Genomic DNA, 21,439 nt, shown 5'->3' with positions numbered 1-21,439 from the left:
ATCTACCAAAAAGATAACATTTATCTAACAATAAGATACACATATATCATATAATACATATCTGTTTTAAATTATTTGATATAACGAATTGTTATTGAACTTGTGAATTAGATTAATGTCATTCTCCGAATTATAATTCGCTGAAAAAGGCCGTGAATTTTTATCACACGTATAGTATGTCAAGAATGTCAAGAATACCAAGAATCATAATTAATATTCTTCAGTGTCATAATTTTTAAGCATCACATAGCAATCATATTTTACATAAAGTATTTAAGGTATCTGTTTCTCAATTCTTAGACTTGAATGGAGAACAAACGAACAGTAATCAGAGGGAAGCTCGTTATCGCCTTAAAGTCGTTTAAAGGTGCTCGGATTTTAATTTTCTAACTTTTGACAAGTCGAATCCTATCTACAAGTCGAATCCTGAAACGACAGCTACCTGGTCGTCGCGTCGTGTTTTTCAACGTGGATCTGTAAGAATCGAGGAGAAAAATTTATCAGAGAGAAACGACTTTGGGCTTGTTGCTAGATTTACGAGCTGATTGTTACATGCTTCGAGAAGCGATAACGAGACACTGTCGTAAGCAGCACGAGAGCAAGTCGGCAGATAAGAATTATTAGTGGCGGTAGATTAAATCCTGCCATCGCAGCGATTCCTCAATCCTTGCGTGGCTCATGCTTGTAATGAAATTAGCGGTAGTGATTTATTGATAGTGCTGGCAGAGGCGACAGCGGCAGTAGCGACGGCAGTGATTGTTATTGAAGAGTTTATAAATCTGGGGTTACCGCTCTCCATCGTTTCGTACTTCATGAAAGTTTCGTGAAGCTTCCGAGCTTCCTCGTGGAAGGCTGCAAACTGGTGATCAATCGCGTGGGAATGTTATGTAAGCTTATATTCGCGTTCGGTAAACATATTCGACACTCCCGCGTCGGGATCAGATTTACGATTGCGCCGCAATATTGCAGTTGCGATGCTCTGATTACAGAATGCGATTAAATAAAGTCGAGTAAAATATCACTTGCTTTTTTAAAGCAAGTCATGATCTTTTGACTCGTCTTTGCAAAGCATTTTAATTTCAATTAAGGTGTTATTGAGAAGTACCGTTTGTTTTTGTATATCATACATGTAATGTATTTTTTTGATCATGTATTGAAAATGTGAAGCTAATTCTAATTGTCAGTGTAAGGAATGTACTAGAATTAAAGTTTCCGATTCTCAAGTGATGTACGAGACGGGACATATCGATTATGCATCTCAACACGTGTTGGTTTACTCAGCGCGACGTGAGGAATCCCGGTCTTTCAGGTGATCAAGTTACTTGGTCGAAGGATGCACGTCAAAGCCAGCACGAGGATAATCTATGCGCGTGGTTGAGTTTGGACGAGGTGGCGAGTTACGAGGAAGATGCGCGGTTGAAGACCGAGGAGCCCGAGGAGGAGGACGAGAAGGAACGCGAGGAACGGGATTCAGGGATGTCTACGGTATCAATCAATAAACTGCAAGTTCTATGGGATTACTTCATCCATGCCGAACCCCAGAGCTACGAGGTATTATCATGGTTTCGTGGAATTAATTTTTTTTTTATTCTTGAAGTTCTACTTTCTTGATTTTTCCCTTTTTAAATTTTTATAAATTCTGTTAGCTTTCGTTTTAACAAAACTATTATTTCCTTATGATAAGTCTGTTATGGTAAGGAATCTTCTGTTCATGCATTATACATATGTTGACAAAACACGCGAAGCGCGGAAATAATTTATATTCTGTCAAGTTCAACGCTGATTATATCTTAAAACCTATTATATTTATAATTGGATTGTTTTCGCGATTGGGGAGATGCATGTAGTAGCTTACGAAAGAAACGGAGGCCTTACAAGTCACATGCGTCCTGCTTGTCAATACTTTGTGGAGGACGTTGATATAACACATTTTTTAGCTACACACAACACACGCAATCATCCATTGCCTATAATAATATTGATTGAAAAATCTTATAAGTGCGTTATTTAATATCTCTTTCATATAATAATAGAATAAAGAAAAATTACACACGTATGTTAAAGATACGTCAGGTGTATAATCTACGCAAAAGATGATAGGAAATTTACATTTTCCGTATAAAAATGAATGCTATATATACGTACAAAACAGTTCAATAAAGTCAATTTATACTTAATAATATAATTTTATAATTCGAGTGAAATTTTTCTCATTTTATCGTAATTATTTTTTCACAAATGTCTACTTACTGAAATAATTTTTCATTCATTCTAATTCGCCGTCAAATTTTTTGTATTGCTTTCAAGTATAATATAAAAAAAAATCTGTGGAAAAATTTTTTTATTATATTTGTTCAAAAATACGTGTAATAAATCCTTAAATGTGTTAATAAAATATGACACATATATCAATTTTTATAATCTAATTCCCTCTATTTTTTAATGAATTTAAATTATTTATCATTGAATGGTTATTTCCATCATGAATCACTACGCGTACGTGCACGATTGCACGTCTACATAAACAGATTATTCGTCATACACATACATTAAAATATCGCTAAACTACAATTCCTATTTCTATCGACGAAGAGTAACGAAAATTCGGAGTGCTCCAGTTTCATATCTAAAACTTTTGATTAAATTGAGAATATCACAAGTATAGCGTGCTGCAAGTATGTCACTTTAATGGTTAATCGTTATGTTTTTCATTTTATGTCCGTTAAAATGATTACTGTATCGCACAGATACACAAGCAAATTATTATCGTTGGTAACTTAAGCAAATAAACAAAATTTCTTTGGTCCCGCTGATCCTTGTTATCTCTGAGCCTAATTGCTTATCTATTAGTTTTCTCTTTGAAGCGATATTTTAACGTAACTTTTGTTTTTTCCTATCAACTATGTCTTCCAAATTATCAAACTCGCGTTTATGAATTAAGGATCATTACCGACGGTATTAATTGCGTTCTACGAAATATAACTGCCTCTGTATATATATTTTTAAAATTTTTTTTACGAAAGATATTTGCTCATACAAATTTTGTTGATAAGTTGTCTCTGGCAAGTATTGATATCACATACACACACAATGATTGTTCCAGAAATCGTCTTGGCTCGATATATTTCTGGCGGAATTACTTGCGCAAATTAAGGAAGGCAAAGACGTAAAAGATGTTCTGTCTTGTTGGTAAGGCCCTCATATTATTACTTTGATCCATTATTATTTGCGCAACATTTCTTCTTCTAAAGTTTACGCAATATTTTCCGAGAAGCGTATTCGATTACGCGTTTATTTTTATGTCTCACTGTCTTCGCCACAACCGCAGTAGAGAATTTGATCTCACTTATGCGGTTACGATGGAGAACTTTTACGGCAGCTAGTTCGATTGACTTTCGATCTGGTAGTTCATTTTATTCCTTTTCTGCCAATCATATTTGTTAATTGTTTTTATTTAATTTTTAAATGTTTTAAATATCTGATTAAATTTAAGAGCGTGTTGATTACAATATTCATACATACATGATCTGACAATAAAGTTTCTCCGAATTGCAGCAATAAATAAACGCAAACATCTCAGATAACAAAAAATTATATATATATATATATATATATATAATATCTCTTTTATTATAAAGCTTTAAAACATTTTTTTAAGTCCGTTGTTGAAATACTGTTTAGAGTTTTAGAGCATTCGTCACGTTTCTTTGAATGTTCTCAATATCTTGTTTATTCATGATTCTTTTGATCTTTAGGAACATGAAAGACAACATGAAAGTCGAAAAAATCAGGTGAATAGGTGACTTTCTCACAACAATTCCTTTTTTGGTCAAAAAATTACATGAAGGGCGTTCAAAAGTAGCCACACACCGGGTCTGGCTTTTTTGTTCATGTTGCTTCCAAAACTCGAAAACATCATGAAAAGTAAATATTTTCAAGACATCGAGGATATTTATAGGAATGTAATGAGTACTCTGAATATAAAAAAAAATATCTGCACAAATTTAAAAAAGCTTCGAATTTGTAAAATTCAAACAAAGATAAAGTATAAAGTGTACAAGGATACTACTTTGAAAGAGAATTTGTTATTTGAGATGTCTGTTTTTTTATTGCTGTTTTTCGGGAACTCTTTATTGTCAGATAAATACATAATATATCATGTATATAATACAAAAAACTGTTGACATTTATTGTGTACGTCGCATTCTATTATGAATCACTTTCTGATAAGAGTTAATTCTATTTTTACCAACATAGAATAACTTTAATCTCGATTTAATTTACTTTTATTTTTTTATCTTCTTTTAAATCTAAAAAAATATAGAAATATAAATTGAACCGAAATTAAAGTTAATCTATAATAGAAATAGGCCTAATGCCCGTTTCTATTAGTATAGATTAACTTTAATTCTCAGTTCAACTTACTCTTCATTTTTTTCTAATTTTTAGAATTAGAAAAATATGAAGAATTAATTGAAACGAGATTAAAATTAAACTACATTGTTAGAAACGGATACAAGACAAATATTCTTTCCTTTGTTTATTTTGAAAAGATATCACATGAACCAATAAAAATAATAAATACATATGATATCGTATCTTATAGATCACATCTGGTAATTCAATCATTGAATGAGACAATAAAAATATGTACCTATGTATACATCAAGTGTATTCTTCTATTTTAGTTCGGTTGGCGTTGGCGGCGTGTCTACTCTCGTGGCCTGCGAATTGCTTTCGGATGTGCACGAGCTGTGCGGAAACAGAAATGGCAGCGAGCTGATCGGTCTACGAAAATACCTGGTCCAGGATCGTGGATGGCGTTACCTGGCAGTGCTGCATCTGTTAGGTGTACGCGGTCTGTCCTGCGGTCGGGAATTGGTCGCGTTGTTGGTCGCTCTCTATCAAGTTGCGTTCCAAGAAGAACCCGACTCGGGATCTAACTTGATCGCGTCACAAAAATCTGACAGCGGATCCGCTGTCGTCGAATCATCGATACGTAACCAGTATATGAGATTTCACTGTAACGATGATACCGTCGATACAGTGAATATCGTGCTGCATGCAAAACGCAAGAGTACTAAAAGTTCTAATCGCAGGCGGTTTTCTAATGAGGGCGATACATCTTCGCGCAGGAAATTTGCTCGCCGACACGTCGTCGGTGCTACGAAGATCCACCAATCCATCAGTCACAAGCAGAAGAAATTGTCGTCGATTTTGGAAGCGCGACGTAATACACCGGAGGATGAAACGAGTAGCGAGTTCGAACCATCGACGGATGGCATCGATCCGTCACGGTCTCTCACGCTCAAGATTCGTCTGAATCCGATGGACTTTGAATATTTCACATCGATCGTTAGGAGTGACGAAGAACAAAAGTGGCAGGCTAAATTATACGAATTGCCACCTCGTCCTGTAAGGAAAACACCCCGTGATTATATTGACGAAAGAATTCGCGATGTATTGGACGCAAAAATCAGTAATTTCGAGATTAGTTTGCTGATCGTACAACTGCTGCAAGGCTTGCGTGACTATGATACACCCGCTGAGCAAACGCCAGCCGTGCAGGTTTTAAAATTCGCCCTGGATACGCTATGGTCGCTGCAATTCGGTATAGACGGTAACCGTTTGAATGGTACAGAATGTGCGACCCTAAAGGCTGCGGCTGCCAGACTAATGTTGACGGCAATGGAACGTGTTTTGCGGGCCGACGAACCTACCACAGCGGTGATTCATAATGGTCTGCTACCAATGACTCTAAGATTGCTAGAGAATGCCTGCAGCAAGCCAGTGAACGTGTTGGAACCGGAGGAAGGTTCGCTGCTGCAGGAATTTATCTTCGCTACCATCTACGGGATCGTTACGTTCCTCTATTGTCTGTTGCACCAGCGTAGCGGCAATGTTGATAAGCTGTCGGACTTCCTTGAATTGTTTCGACTCTTCGTTGAGAGTCAGGATGGCAGGCTCGTCGAAAGAACGGTGTTCGCGATCGTCGATCTACCAAGTATTGATCCGGTGAAGTCGATAGTACGGGCCAAAAAGATAATCGACATAATAGGCGCATTGACCAGCGGATTGAAGAGCGTTCGTCGTGATCTCTCGCACGCCACGCAGTGCCACAGGACCAAGCACAAATCCTGCATCGATCACGTTCAGAGTCATCATCATTCGGATGTGCTCGGAGCACCATATTCCCAACCGATCGTTGGCATAGCTGATAAACAAGTTTGCTGTATTTCCTCGTTATTCGCAACGCTCACGAGTTTGCTGAAGGAATCTCATTTATTCACGAGCGAATTGCAGGTGAGACTGATTGGGATAATCACCGCCGCGGGTACATGCTGTTGCTTCCCGCCGAAGATACTCGTCTCGAGCGTCATCGCCTGTCTCAGAAAACGCGACTCCTCGACATACGCTCCGGCCATGGCGTTCTTGGAGCGTACTCTGTTTAGAGAACTGGGCGCGTATTCGTTGATAGACGCATGCGACACTTGTGATAAACCGGTTAATTATTCGTGGGATTTTCTGGAGTTATATGTCGATTTGCTGTGTCCTGACGATCCGAAACTATGTTACGTCGTCATGGCGCATCTGCTAAAAATTACACCCTGTTCCCGGTTTCACGTCAGGGAGCAACTTCTTTTCAGCGTTTTCTATCCGACTTTCCTGCGCGCCAAGGCGCATTACATGACTGACAAAGACAACGCAACTGCGAGGTTTCTTTTGCAATCCTGTATATCCATTATATCGTGTTTAATCGTGAACCTGAAGATGTGCGAGAAATTCATGGAGATAAACGGACTGCACGAGATACTGTCTCTAATAACGGACGTATTGTTCACTAGGAGCGTCTATGCTCTTCTGGAAGTCACCGTGACTGTAGAGATCTGGAAGATTTGCAAGGAACCTGACAATATAGAAAGCACCGAAGTACCAGCGACGAAGTTCCTCTTTGAAATTCTTGATAGAGAGACGAACGGATTGTTCGTCAGCTTACAGGGTCTTAAGGAACTGAGAGTAGGAGAAAAAACGGATCAGCAAGGCGAGAAGGATGCACCTAATATGCAGTCTGACAATCAAGAAGTTGAGTTACCTACTCCCAAAGATTTGAATACGGAGATTGTTGAAGCGGCGGTTGAAGATCTTGATGATACATTTTTATCGCAATTGCCTGAAAGTGATATTCACTGCGAACAGTTAGAGAACAAGACTGATACGATAGATGTCATAGCAATTTCGAATTCACTCGAGAGGTTTCACTTTCCTATAGAGGAAACTATCGAACTGCGCACCGATGGAGACACGTCGGATAACAAATTTAGCCTGCATCAGGCTAGCGCAGCGTGGAGGGCTGCTGCAGGAGTAGCATTGTGCAGTCCGAAATTCCGGACTGAATTATCAGTACATCCAGTATCTAGAAAATCGTTGCATTTATTCAAATTATTAACTGTGGGCATCGCTACGGACAGTATTGAAGGTAGGTGGAAAAATTTTTATTAATAAATTATTAAAAATTATTAATGAATCGTGTTGTATTGTATTTATTTATTTTTTTTTTTTTTTTTTAGATAAATCGGCGCATAAGCTTTTCGAAGCCTTGATTACGTGCTGTCTAATATCTCCATTGTGTAAGTATATATGTTACAAATAAGTATTATGTTACAAATGCGATTAATAAAATGCATATCAAACACACCTCGATTACGTATGTATATACGTATACAGGGTAAAAAATTTCAAAACGTAATGGGCTAAATAATTTGAAAAATATAGAAGATGCGGAAAAATGTTTCAGATAAAAGTATGGCTTGAAGGGGCGCAAATAATGATAAAATAATTTTTGAAAAAAATAAATTTTTTGAAGTCATGAAAGTTATTGGCATTTTTTAAAGATGAAATTATATGATTTTTTATATAATATGATTCTATTTATTCTGCATGTAAATATTAAGATAGAAATATTGAAAAATTAATAATTCATGAGATATTTTATACTTTATTTCTGCATATTTTGACATAAAATATCTAATAGAATATCTGGTAAATCATTAATTTTTTAACAATCGTATCTTGATGGTAAAAATTTTAAGCCAAAAAATTAATAGTTTTTGAATTATTTTATGCTTTATTCTGGCACGTATTATATAAAATATAAAATATCTCGTAAACTATAAATCGTATTTTAATACTTTAATGCACAGAATGATGAAATGAATCAACTGGTGTAAACAAAACACATAATTGCTATGTAGTTGTATATTGCAAAATGCATAATTTTTTAAATTAGTAATTGTGTATTTTTTTTGTACTAATTGATTTATTTCATCATTCTGTGCGTAAAAGTATTAAAATACGATTTATAGTTTACAAGATATTTTATATTTTATATCAATACGTGCCAGAATAAAATAATTCGAAAACTATTAATTTTTCGATATTTACCTTAATTCTTTTATATGTAGAATAATTAGAGAAAATTGTATACATGTATATATATATATAATGTAAAAAATTATATAATTCCATTAAAAAATGGAAATAATTTTCATATGACCGTGAAAAATTGATTTTTTTAAAATTAATTTTATTTATGCCCCGTCAGATCATATAACTTTTGTCTAAAACGATTTTTCATATCTTCTTTTTTCGAGATATTTAGACCATTTTAGATGTTTGAAATGGCTCACCCTATATAGTCGCTCATGCAGCTGTGGCGTTATAATCCGAAGATGTTTCGCGTGTTTACTCGTCAGAAAAACAGTTTAAGGATCGTAGGCAGATGATAAACGTCATTCTTAAAATCTCGGTTGATCGTGACGTTATCTAATTACACGTGGAATTATATTAGTCATTCGCTTCATTGAAATTTATTCCATTACCAATTTTGTGTAATGAATATTGTACGGTGTAGATGATTGTGATATAGTCATGGAATTAAGAAAAACACTGATGAATACCGGAATAACGCTTGGCCGTGGAATAGCTGTGATAGTGGACGCGGTGTTGAAGATCTCTATGCTGAAGCCAGCACAGGAAAACAGTATACAGCAGCAACCGCGTCCCAGAGTACGTCATAATTAAATTAATAATTAATGTAAATTTAAAACTTTACATTAATTGTTAAAAATTAAGAATTCTAAATATTTATTAATTTATTAGTGCAACTATTTTATTACAGCTTCCAACCATGTCGTTGGAGACTCTACCAGATTACGGCGCGGAAGACAGTAGTACTGGCGAGTACGTAACTGCTGACGACGGATATGAAGCGGATATTGAAGTGCCTAGAAAAAATACTAACAATAGCATTCCAAAAAAAAGCAGCAATCTCCTTGGACCTGTAACAGAGTCGAGAGGTCACGCCAATGCTCATCCTGCTTTATGTTCCTTGGCAATAGATCTTTTAATTCATTTCAGCGAACAGTAAGTCCTGAACACTTTTACGAATATATAAATATTGATGCGCATTATTTTACTTTATAAAATCCTTTTCTTACAGAGGTTTAGATTTAGAGAGAGGATCGATAATAACTAGTGGATTGCGAAGAATCACTATTACTTGTCGAGAAAGTGCCTCAAGTTGTGCTGCCCTCGCGGCCTCAGGAACTATTATGAAGATATTGAATGGTTTTAAGAATGTATTTACAAATAACGATCCGCGATATCGAGGTAATTTAACATGGGAATTATATTAACATATTCATAAAATATTAGCACACTGTATAGAGAATTTTTACAGACTTGCAGCACGCAGCATTGGAAGTTTTTACATTATTAGCGACACAATCAATTTCGCCGACGGAGCTAGTCACATATCTGTCGTTTTTCAAAGTGAAGAAACCACCTCTGTTGCCGTTGCTGGAGCCATTACATCACTTGGTGCTGGCCGCACGACCTCAGCCGAATTTCATCCTGTCGTTCCCCGTGCCGTATAACACAAAAACATCGCTGAAAATCCAGACGGAGGAACATAAGAATCTGGAGAAGGCCGAAAACCTCGTGAATAATTTCAAAAAGAAGCATCTTGCTGCGGGAATTTGTAGTCCATGGTCCGTACATGCAACGTGTTTGCCCATCGGGCCGGAACTTGCTTGGTCAGTATGGTTACACGGTTGTTCCGCTTCCATGTGGTTGAGGATAGAAAGAGGGCTCCTAGTTGGCGGACGTGCGACTATCCACAACACTTCCCCATTACTTGATTCGGATAGTGAGAGTCTGTCAGACTGGGGTGTCCTTTCTAACGACTGGAGTCGTGATGGTTGGTATAGAAAAGAAACAGTTCACTAATTATGTAAAACGATTATGTTTCCTAATTTTTTGCATATTTGTATCATTAATATTTTTATGGGAGTCGTTTTATTTACTTGTAACAATAAGTTTCATTTCTTATTCTGATGCATTTATAAAATTGTAAAAAAATTATCGATGTCTGATTTTTCTTCTAGTCATAGCAGGTTCTGTGTCAACACCCACGCCAACATCAGTAGTACATTTAATATCCATTGGGTTCGAATCGCTGGTTTTGGAAACTTGGCTCGATCTCAGATCAGGTGATTCACTCTTAAAATTTGAAGTGAAAGCTAATTATAAGTGAAAGCTTATGCTGATATTGATTTTATCATTTAGATAAATTAATCTTACGACTTACTCGACCGGACGATAAGATAAATCGAACGATCTCTGAAACTTCGATAAACGGCATGCTTCCTTCGGGATGCTGGCACCACTTGACTTTAAACATTAAAGATACTGTCTTGAATAAGCGTAGTGCTGTGGTTGAAGTTACGCTCTGGGTAAACGGTTGGAAAGAAATTAATGCTCAATTACCGTTTGATGGTTTACTAGTAAGAAAGCCTGGTACTACGTGTATTTTGTTAGGTCAAGTCGGATCAAGCAGTATTGGCGCGTGGTATCTCGGAAATTTAATGATTTTTAGGTACTTTATTTTATCATTCAGCATCTAAGTGATTCATATACAATAGAACCATCTTTACGTCTCAAATAATTGTTATTTGTAGATGTCCAGTATTTACGAAAGAGCGTGCATTGCATTTGGCAGGTCTCGGACCAAATTACACCAACTTGGCAGATTGTATTTTAAACACGACAAAACCTGATTTTGCACCTCTTATTGCGTCTGGTGCATTGAATGGTATTCGCGAAGTAAAATACGGTTAGCAATGCATTATTTTTATAGTAATCATAAATGTGTAACTGTACACTAAACAGCTTAACATTGTAGTTATTAGTGAATTTTTAATATCTACTTTTATACATTGTAGAAGGTGGTAAATTTGATTTAAGCCGACGAAAGTCTTATGGCGGTACTTATTTGAGGCGCGCTGTCGAAACAGTAGTATCAGAATCGAAAATCGATTGGGATGCCGTTATGGATGCGACAAACTCGCATCTTAGCGAGTTGCAAGATAATTTACTTCTCAGTTACGAGGCTCAAAACCCCAGTATCGTACATTTGTATCCTCAAGCTGTCGCTAATCCTGCTGGTAAGTTACTTATGATATACTATTAACATTTTGTTGTACCATGAATTATGTATTTTATTTTTTTATTGTATATTATTATTGTTGCCATAATTTTTATAGTTGTTGTAAGAAGTATTTTCCTGGGCCAACCAGGTTTTAAAGTCGTTTCGGTCCCGGAGCACAGAGTATCGCAACAACCGCCTTTATCGATATCTCCAATTACGTCTACTCGTTTAGAAAGTCAGCAATATCGAGGTCTTGTGCCTGCGACGATCTTAGTGGGTGGTGTACCAGTATTTTTATATCTTTTTGCACGAGTAAGTAAATACCTTTTTAGATTAATTAAAAAAGAAATAATCAAAGCATCTGCATATGTCTCTTCTAAACATTCATGAATCCTTGTAGGTGGTCGAATTAAATTCCACCGAGGAAGAACAAGCTTTGGCTCTGTCCATAATTCTGCATCTTGTTCGAAGCGATTCAGAACTTCTGAATCAATATCGATCGGATGGCGGAACATCACTTATTCTGCGCGTTCTAGAATCGTCTAGGTGTCACACAGGTAGACATATTCTGAAGGCGATGCTGGATGCGGCATGCGATAGTTCGATCATCATCAAAGATATCGGCAGCGGTAATCATTCAATCTCACAAAACTGCGAAGCTGTTATCACAGATCCGGGACTAATCAAAGGCGCACTTACCGCATGGAGAGCGTGGATGAAATATGATACATTAAATTTATTATTACAAGCGTTACTACTTTTATTGCGAGATCAACATTCGCATCGTGAATTCAATGCATCACAGTTAAACAGGATCGGTATCGTGGATACGATTCTTACTTTGTGTAAGGTAAATAAAACAATCTGCACACATTAAAATGTCTACATACAATAAAATATACACTAATTTATATTTTTAAGTAACATCTCTTATCTTTTGTAGGAACATTTCATGTACGAAATGCATGAAGAAGAAAGTACCATACTGAGCTCGAATACCGGAATCGCTATTGTGGAACTGATGCGCGCCTTAATGGGTGCACCGCCGGAATTTGCTCATTTGGTCGCCATCACCGATTATCTGGTTCTCATTCATCAAGCCTCGGAAACTTATGTCACTCATTCGCGGCACAATATCTATTTTATGTTACCACAACTTAAGGAGAAGGATACGAATTCGAAAAGGAGTGATAATGTCATTTCTGATGATTTGATAGGCATGGTTGAGAACAGCAAATTAAACAAGGCATTGACAAATGAACAGGTATGACTTTTGCAATATAAAATTTCTTTGATTGCAAACATTACATGAATATTACAATATTTCAATTGTTCGTTTTTCTAGATTCAAAAATCGCGAAGTCCTAAAAAGAAAGATCGTAAAAATGTGCTGTCATCAGATAATACTAGTGCCGGAGAAGATTCCGGAATTGCAGGTAGTGATGGATCCAACCCTCTAAGCAACGTATGTATAATGAAAAATGTAAAATCTTTATATAATATAATACTACGTATTACTTATTCGAATCTTGCATTATTATGTATTTAGGACAGGCAGTCAACATACGTGGATGAAAGAAGAGCATGTCAGGGCTTAGTCTGCGAGGGGCTGTTGTTACTATTGAGAGATGCTGTAAGAGTGTTACCAGACTGTCAAGTTGGATTAGTGTTGAAGCATGTTTTAAGAGCTGAATTGCTATTAGTTTTAGCTAATGATCCCGATACTCGTGTACGCACAGCGTTGATCAAGGTATAAATAATTTCTTAGTACAATATATACCGCATAACATTTCTATCAAGATGCGGAGCGAATGAAATGTTTCATCAGTATCTCATGATATTTTACAGGTGGTACAAACCTATCTACAACGCGCTAGTGATGAGGAAGTTAATAAATTTATAAAACACAAGTATTTCATGCATTTAGGAAATCAGATAGCTTTATATCCCGGAAGCGAATCGTTGATTGTCGCTTTAGAAAATTTAGCTCTACGAGGTCCAACATTGGCGGCGATGCCACCGTTAATGGCAATGATTGCAAAGGCCGCAGGTTCTGATTCGAACGTAGCCAGACCAATAATATCATTTATCACTGACATAATAGCAAAGGTATTGGAAACGGAAAACGATAACGAATCTGACATATCCAAATTACTTGTCATTATTTCAGAATACCAATACACTGAGGGTACTTTTGGAGCAAGGTTTGATTGAGTCATTGGCACAAGCTTTGGTTGCAGCTGTGCATAAAGGTACCTCGACGTCTCTTCATCGAGACATCCACGTACTGTTCGTGGCAATCGCGACCAAACTTTTAGAATTACCGGGAATTCATCAGATGCAAGCGGTACTAGATCTACACTTGATACTCGATTACATGGAATTATCGGAGAAGTTACGATACCGCGCAAGTTTGACTTGCACGGTCGTAAGAGACGCTCAAGTAGCATTATTCGACGGAGAATTGGATGTACTCACGACTAAAATGTCGAATCCTTCGGGATTCCGTCTACGTAGCACGGCTTCCTACTTGGCCTCAGCGTCTTACTTTACCTCAGGTAATTACAACGCGCGAAAGTTTCTGGCGCTTGTGTATTTACACGTAAAAAATTTCTTCCAGTTCTCACGACGTCCAGTGAGCAGAGCGATCATGGATCCCGTTCGTCTAGTTATGCGAACCTTCACACAAATTCGCCCCCTGTACTGCGCGAACCTAGCAAGGGAGAACTGAATGATCGTTTTCGTATTATTGTCACACGTGCCGTTGAATTTATAATGGCCGCTGACGCATCACCATCCATCAATGAATTGCAACTAACGAGAAGGCTGTTTTCTATTCTTCTGCATGGACTATGCAATCCGCTGGAGAAAAAAAATCACTGGAGCAATACGTGGTCCGTCAAGTCAGCTTTGAGAAAGTATACGGCTAGAATTATGGTGTGGCTGCTAGAGCCACATCAGAGTATCAATACGAGAATTTATGCTATCAGATCTCTAATGGAAGAACCGAGAGCTCGTGAAATTTTGTCGTGTATTCTGGAAGTTCATCCACAGGTATTTACATTAAGTTGTGCAACATATCTTCCCATTTTATACATTAAAATGTAAAATTATTTATCTATATTTAAATATGAGTTCTTGAAACGACTTACTATTGCTTTTTCATATTCTTTCACTTGTAACTTTTAATTTTCCAATCAACTGCTTATATATCGAAACAAAAGTTTGTAGCGCTACAAACTTTTGTTTTAACTCGATAAAATTGAAATTGATGTCTAGCTGGAGCAAAAGTTTACTGTGTTCTTCTGGGATCTATTGCAAAAACGAGATGAAATGCCGAGTGCCGATGCTAGGGTATGTGCAGAATTGAGAGAAGCCCTGCATGTATGGAATCTCGCCAAAGGGATTGAACAAGCTAATCCTGAAGTATGGAATGATGAATTAGCTGTGTTACGTCGAGATGTGCATCCGGATCAGGATATTTGTATCGACAATTATCCTCCCATTTTAAGGTAAACACATATTTATTCTGAAAGTTAACGTATATTTTGTAAAAAAATGAATAAAACGATGTAATTTTGTACTAGAATTGGCAAAAGATTCGATGCACTGGCGAAGCAACTAACCGAAAGCGCCATGACTATAACGCGTTCAGTTGTAGAGGAACAAAATCGTGAGCGTAAGGTATTGATGGAGCAGTTGAAACACTCGCGAGCGTTAGAAGCTCAGGCAGTTGCTAGATGGAGAGACATAGCCAAACGACTAACCCACGAACGGGCGCCATGGCATTTTTCTGAAAGTTACCCCAAAAATTGGGAATTGGATCCAACTGAAGGTCCTGCGAGAGTCAGAATAAGACTTCAGAGATGTCACTTGAATATTGACGAGAGATTCCTTTTGCCTGAATATCAAGATAAATTAGGTATATTTACAGATCAAGATAAATATTATAAAATATTATAGAAAGCATTCAGAAATTCTTTTAAGTGAATGCAATCTCCTAATTAACATTTAACACATGCAAGAAAATTTAATAGAAAAACTCACAATTTAATTTTAAATTTTATATTTTATAGCGTCTTCTAATATCGAGATACCATTATCGTATTTATTTACGAGTGTTCGTGAAGACTCTAACACTGCGACTCTAATCGAACGGTTGCATACAAGTGAGAAAATACGTAAGATGTCTCAGGCAAAAGTTGTTACACCTAGGGCTGAATTAGCTGGAGAAGTCCTCATAAGCGAGACGTGCGTGTATTTCGTTCCGGATAATCCCGATACGCCACTACATACGGACGTGAGTCATTTAATTTTTAGAATTACAATTTTATAATAAATTAATAAAACTTTTTAATTATTGTTAATTATAGATAGCATTGGGTGGTTTCGATTTGGCTGTGGCTGGTGGTACTGTTTGGCGTCTCGAGGATATTCGAGAATTGCATAGAAGAAGATATCAATTGCAAGAGAGGGCCATCGAAATCTTTCTCATTACTGGCAGAACATATCTGTTAGCGTTCAATTCGTCCAAGGAAAGGGACGAGTTTGCGACGGAATTGTCCGCTTGCAATTTACCCAGGCGAATCCCTGGCGATGACTTAGGAGAAGCTCTAGCTTTATGGAGAAGTGGCGCGCTCACCAATTGGGAATACATAACTTGCTTAAATAAATTGGCAGGTCGTTCATATAATGACTTAATGCAGTATCCCGTATTCCCGTTTGTTTTGGCAGACTATGTCAGCGAGCAGATTGATTTGAACAATCCGAAAATTTATCGGTAAATGATGGAAAATATGTAGCATGTACATTCTCAAATATATACGCGAATACAATTGTATATTTTACAGAAATTTCAAACGACCGATGGCTGTGCAAGATAAAAAGAACGAACAGCATTACATAAATAATTATAATGTAAGCCATTAAAAGTAATTATTATTATTGTGTTTTTAGCATCACTAATCAATTTATTTTACACAGTACTTGAAACAAACTTTAACAGAAGGATTAAATTTAATTGCCTTAAATCAAGGACCATTCCATTATGGCTCTCATTATAGTAATTCTGGAACTGTATTACACTTTTTGGTACGGCTTCCACCGTTTACTAGCATGTTTCTTTGTTATCAAGGTAGTTACAAAAATTATTCTTTTATAATGACATTCATTAAAAAATTAATTATTTTTATAAATTTATTTTTTTACTTTTAGATAATAATTTTGATATTCCTGACCGAACGTTTCATGCGTTAGCTACCACATGGAGATTAACTAGTTGTGATTCAACAACAGATGTGAAGGAACTGATACCAGAATTTTTCTATTTACCTGAATTTTTATTAAACTTCGAAGGTAAATCCGAATATATTGCAATTAATATTGAGAAAAATAACGAACGCATAAGTTAATGTAAATTCATATATGTTGCAGGATTTAATTTCGGTGTTCGACAAAATGGTAATAAAGTTGGAGATGTTGAATTACCGAAATGGTGCGGCGGCGACGCGCGTCTATTTATATTAGCACATAGAGCAGCGTTGGAATCCGACATTGTGAGAGAAGTATTGCCATATTGGATCGATCTCGTTTTTGGATTCAGACAGACAGGAAGACCGGCGATAGAAGCCATAAATGTTTTTCATCCCGCAGTATGTATTCTTACATTATCACAGGATAGCTTTGAACAATTAAATATTAATAGCTAATTCTTTATATTTAGACTTATTACGGATTCGACGTAGAACAGATAACTGATCCTTTAGAACGTCAGGCCTGGGAAACCATGGTACGAACATATGGTCAAACACCTGCGCAACTATTCAGAGCTTCTCATCCAATGATTCAAAATCTTGGCAACATAACGTTATCTAATCAAATACCGCAGGTTATTGAAGGGATCAGTGGTAATTATCTTCCCTGTAGCTTTCTATGGTTTAAACTGTCAATCTATATCAGCGATAATTCAAATGCATGTATTAAATCCATTAAATGTTACAAATGTCTGATGTAATCGTAGGTATAAAATGGGGAAATTATGTAGGCGCGCCCGGTAATGAGCCTATATTATGTTGGAAACTTAAGCACAAAACTCCATTAGCTTCTCTAGTTCCTTTGGCAACTGGTGACGTTTTTGGTTTGCCTAATTATACCACGCTTCTCCTTGATTACACCAAAGAAAAAGGTTATTGATTTATATCGCGATTATTGTATACCGTAATGTTTTCTTATAAAATTCAAAGCTTTAAATCTAGTAGAATAAAAACCTCTTTTGTGTTATTAGGCAGCAGCATGTTAAGCGGTATGTCTGTATTGGGTGTTGCATTAGCGTCATGGAGCAGCACAGATGGAATCGCTAGATTAAAATGTAAGAAAGAACAACCGCCAAGACCTCTAATTAAATCTTCAGGTCTTGATCCCGTAAGTGTCTTAACACACATTTCATAATTAATAAGACTCAAGAATTAAATAGTAATAAAAGAAGAAAACAATTTCTTAATACAACAAGATTAGAATATTATTTCTTCTCTAAAATAAAACATTTAATATACAATGCCTAATTATTTTTTTAGATTACGACGTTGGCATCTACTCCTGATTGCGGACAACTTTGGATTGGACATTTATCAGGCAGAATCACAGTGCACGCATATACTATAGGGACTGCGGGTAAAATCGAATTCAGTTCAACACCTGCGACAGTACTTCTAGCTCATAACAATCGAGTGACAGTGATATCTCTATCACGTATATTTAGCATTGCTTGTTCCGGCGATAGCAGTAGTGTCATTATTATTTGGGATTTGAATAGGTATATATATGGTAGAAAAATAAATTCTACATATTTAAACATAGAAAGAAGAAGTTATATGTTTATATGAGTTCAAATCTGTGTATTTTTATTTTGGAACAGCTTAACGTACGTGAGATCAATAGTCTGTGACCAAGGTTATGCTATACATCTCCTGTGTATTAGCGAAACACTTGGAGATGTAGCTGCTACTTATGACATTCCTAGATCAGAGGACAACGCGACCAACAATCAGTCCGAATTGACAGTGCACACTATAAATGCGAGAGCTGTAGGCTCCATTTTATCTAAACGATGTGTAACGGCACTTTGTTACAGTAACGCACCAGAAGGTGTTTCTGTTAATGTTATCGCAACTGGTTTAGACAACGGAATAATAAGGTACGATGAAAATATTATTTAATTATTTTAAATCTACGAACAATTATTGAAAGTGTTTATGATGATGTAGATTATGGAGTAGTTGGGACCTGCAGTTAGTCAGAGAAATTTCAACTAACGTGAGAGGTTGCGGTGCAATAATCGCTGTAGCGTGGTCTCTGGATCAACACCATTTATATGCAGTCACGGAAGACTTCACCGTTCTCATTTGGGAAGGATCTAAGCGTCTCAGCAACGGCACTCCGAAATTTGTCAATTTAACATCCTACTGACTTGTAGACTCATTATTCAAATAATTTAAAAACGATAAAGAAATAAATGGACGAACTGAGAAGACAACTTATATATCGAGAAAAAGATTTTGATTGGAAGTATAAACATGACTTTATGTTTTATATTACACTCGCAATGTTTATCCTAACGTGTAGCTTTTTCATGTATTTTCTTAATATGATTTATTGATGTAGTTTTCAGTTTTGTCATTCTGTCATTACTTACAAATTAATATGTTCATTTCGGTTAATCGCGCTCATCTTTTTTTATCCACAGTCATAATCATCATGACATGTACTGAAGAAAAAATGAACAATGCGATGAAGTATTATTCTAATAGACTCTCCCGATATAACGATTACATTCGTAATTATATATTCCCCATTATATTTTTATATAAATTTTTATATTGGATCGTATGTATTCATATAGATTGTATATCTCGTTCAAGAATGTAATTTATATACATAAATTTTTATAGAATAACAAAACATAGCAACAAAGATGTATTTACACAAACTACTCATTTTTCCAATGTTTGCATTCCTCCTGCTGATATTTCTATGCAAATATATGTATATATGTACACCAAATAAATCTTTACTGCAATAAAATATACTAATATTTTATTTATCCAACACAAATACTTAACTGCTTACCTTAAATCTCATTTAGGCAGGGTTCAATTGTTTCGAACATGGGATAGTTTTTGGTCGTCCTTCTCGCGATCTGATCTGCCGTGTCTCCACTTGAGTTAATCAGGTAGGGATTTGTGTCAGGATGCAAGAGAAGAAGCTGGAGAGCAGGGGAGTTGTATGAACTAGCGGAAACCAAATGTAAAGGTGTTTGATCTCCTTTGCTTGTTGCATTAACATCTGCTCCGTTTGCAATTAAGGCTTCGGCACATTCTGTGTTGTTCCAACAGCATGCGGAATGTAGAGGTTGCCATTCATCTTGAGTTTTAGCGTCTATTCTAGCTCCTGCTTCAAGTAGATACTGTTGGAACAGAGTCAGGATCACTTAATAAATGATTTTATAAATGCTAAGGGAAGGAAATAATTGTCTTAAACTTACTTCCACCACTTCCACATTGTTGCCATAGCATGCCCTGTGAAGTGGAGTATAGCCGTCCTTATCAGTACAATTGAGTAAGTGGCGGTTTTTGTTCAATAAATTCTTAATATTTTCCAGGTTTCCCTCTTCGGCAGCGTTCAACATGGCCTTTGCGTCAGGTTCTAAAGGGAAAAAGAAACCTTGATTTTGGAGTTTTTTGTTGTTGGAAAAAGAAACGTAATAAAAATATAAAGACATGAAATTAATTTGACAGAAAGTTCTTTAACAAAAAATGTTTTGAAGTTGTAGACACATAGTTTTATTTCCTTCGATTATCGCGAGTGCAATTAGTTTTCGAATTTCAAGTGGGGAAGCCGGTCAGAATCCTAACCTCTCGCATTACGTTCTGCATCTACACCATCATCGTCGTCCTCCCAAGCGCTCACTTGCATACGCTTGCTATGTGGGCTGCTAAGAACCTTGTCGCGTATCGCCTCCAAGTCTTGCAGTTCGTCATTCTCCTCGTCCGACGACATGCTCATTCAGTTCTATCTAAATCGGGCGAGTTTTTTAATGCATCAATTGATCAATCACTGTGCGCAAATGTAATTTCGGCTGTGGTTAAAGTCTCGCTACAAAAACTTTGAAGCGTTTGATGGACCAATTAGAGGAAAGAATTTTACAAACTGACCAATTAGAAAAACGCTTCAAAGCATTTGTAGCACCGCGTTGACTGTGCCCTTCCGTAAAAGTTGCATTTGCGCATAATATGATTGATCAATCGATGAATTAAAAAACTTGCTCATCATAACAGCTGTACGACACTATAGACGACTATTGACAATACACTTCACTGAACTGATGTCTGTGAAGCTGTACGCCCCACCATCGGAAATCAAGTTCGGAATAGGTAAAAAATTTTGCGCTAATTATGCGCTAATTTTTCACCCTATTCCGAAATTTAGCGCTCCAACCGTTTAGCAGATATAAAAAAAAATGGGGGGGGGGGGCAGCTTCCCAGAAAGCTGCAACCTCCTCCCCTAAAAAAAATATACAGGGCACGTACACAACAAATAAGTGAACAGAAAATTTTGCGCTAATTTTGCACTACACAATAGAGCCAAAAAAAAATTAAAATATAGGGTCAATTCGAATATGGTATAGAGCGTTAATTCCAATATTAGAGGGCGCCGCACACTAAAATAAATTACCTGATCGTCAAATAATTAGGAACCTCGATTGATAATGGTATCAAAATAATCCTTAGACATTCTAGTTTCGAAATATGTGCACACTGAATTTTCCGCTCACTCTTAGGTCAGTCAAAATGATCAAAACGTCGCGGAAGACCGCGCGCCGCGCTGAGTGAGCTAAGAGTGAGCGGAAAATTCAGTGTGCACATATTTCGAAACTAGAATGTCTAAGGATTATTT

The 21,439-nt window shown here is 36.5% G+C and overlaps 2 protein-coding genes across 6 annotated transcripts; one reads left to right on the top strand and one right to left on the bottom strand.

The window, feature by feature from the left end:
• The first annotated feature begins 675 nt into the window (after positions 1–675).
• On the top strand, positions 676–18,971 carry mv (lysosomal-trafficking regulator mauve). Its single transcript, XM_018503027.1, has 35 exons — positions 676–887; positions 1,310–1,551; positions 3,104–3,189; positions 4,689–7,477; positions 7,569–7,628; positions 8,912–9,066; positions 9,179–9,423; positions 9,500–9,669; positions 9,740–10,258; positions 10,446–10,550; positions 10,627–10,936; positions 11,019–11,173; positions 11,283–11,504; positions 11,604–11,800; positions 11,889–12,338; positions 12,432–12,752; positions 12,834–12,953; positions 13,038–13,238; positions 13,337–13,597; positions 13,659–14,046; positions 14,109–14,542; positions 14,768–15,000; positions 15,076–15,410; positions 15,565–15,788; positions 15,862–16,268; positions 16,339–16,405; positions 16,472–16,622; positions 16,703–16,843; positions 16,922–17,139; positions 17,211–17,394; positions 17,508–17,672; positions 17,772–17,908; positions 18,061–18,299; positions 18,402–18,680; positions 18,751–18,971. Exons 1-35 carry the CDS (start codon positions 881–883, stop codon positions 18,950–18,952), a joined length of 10,419 nt encoding a protein of 3,472 aa, XP_018358529.1. The 5' UTR covers positions 676–880; the 3' UTR covers positions 18,953–18,971.
• Positions 10,228–20,855, bottom strand: LOC108758229 (ankyrin repeat domain-containing protein 49). Of its 5 annotated transcripts, XM_018503058.1 has the most exons (6): positions 20,809–20,855; positions 20,398–20,558; positions 20,028–20,188; positions 19,613–19,949; positions 10,649–10,732; positions 10,486–10,558 (listed from the first exon to the last, which is right to left on the bottom strand). In XM_018503058.1, exons 2-4 carry the CDS (start codon positions 20,546–20,548, stop codon positions 19,614–19,616), a joined length of 648 nt encoding a protein of 215 aa, XP_018358560.1. In that variant the 5' UTR covers positions 20,549–20,558; positions 20,809–20,855; the 3' UTR covers positions 10,486–10,558; positions 10,649–10,732; position 19,613. The 5 variants fall into 5 exon arrangements, with proteins under 5 accessions (XP_018358589.1, XP_018358560.1, XP_018358579.1 ...); XM_018503087.1 differs by lacking the exons at positions 10,486–10,558; positions 10,649–10,732; positions 20,809–20,855 and adding an exon at positions 10,228–10,244 and having other exon boundaries at positions 20,398–20,729; XM_018503077.1 differs by lacking the exons at positions 10,486–10,558; positions 10,649–10,732; positions 20,809–20,855 and adding an exon at positions 18,998–19,250 and having other exon boundaries at positions 20,398–20,729.
• Positions 20,856–21,439: the final 584 nt, after the last annotated feature.

This window comes from Trachymyrmex cornetzi, unplaced genomic scaffold (assembly GCF_001594075.2).
Source record: "Trachymyrmex cornetzi isolate Tcor2-1 unplaced genomic scaffold, Tcor1.1 scaffold1017, whole genome shotgun sequence".
Classification (NCBI taxonomy): Eukaryota; Metazoa; Arthropoda; class Insecta; order Hymenoptera; family Formicidae; genus Trachymyrmex; species Trachymyrmex cornetzi.
This window is presented reverse-complemented; position numbering and strand designations above follow the sequence as displayed.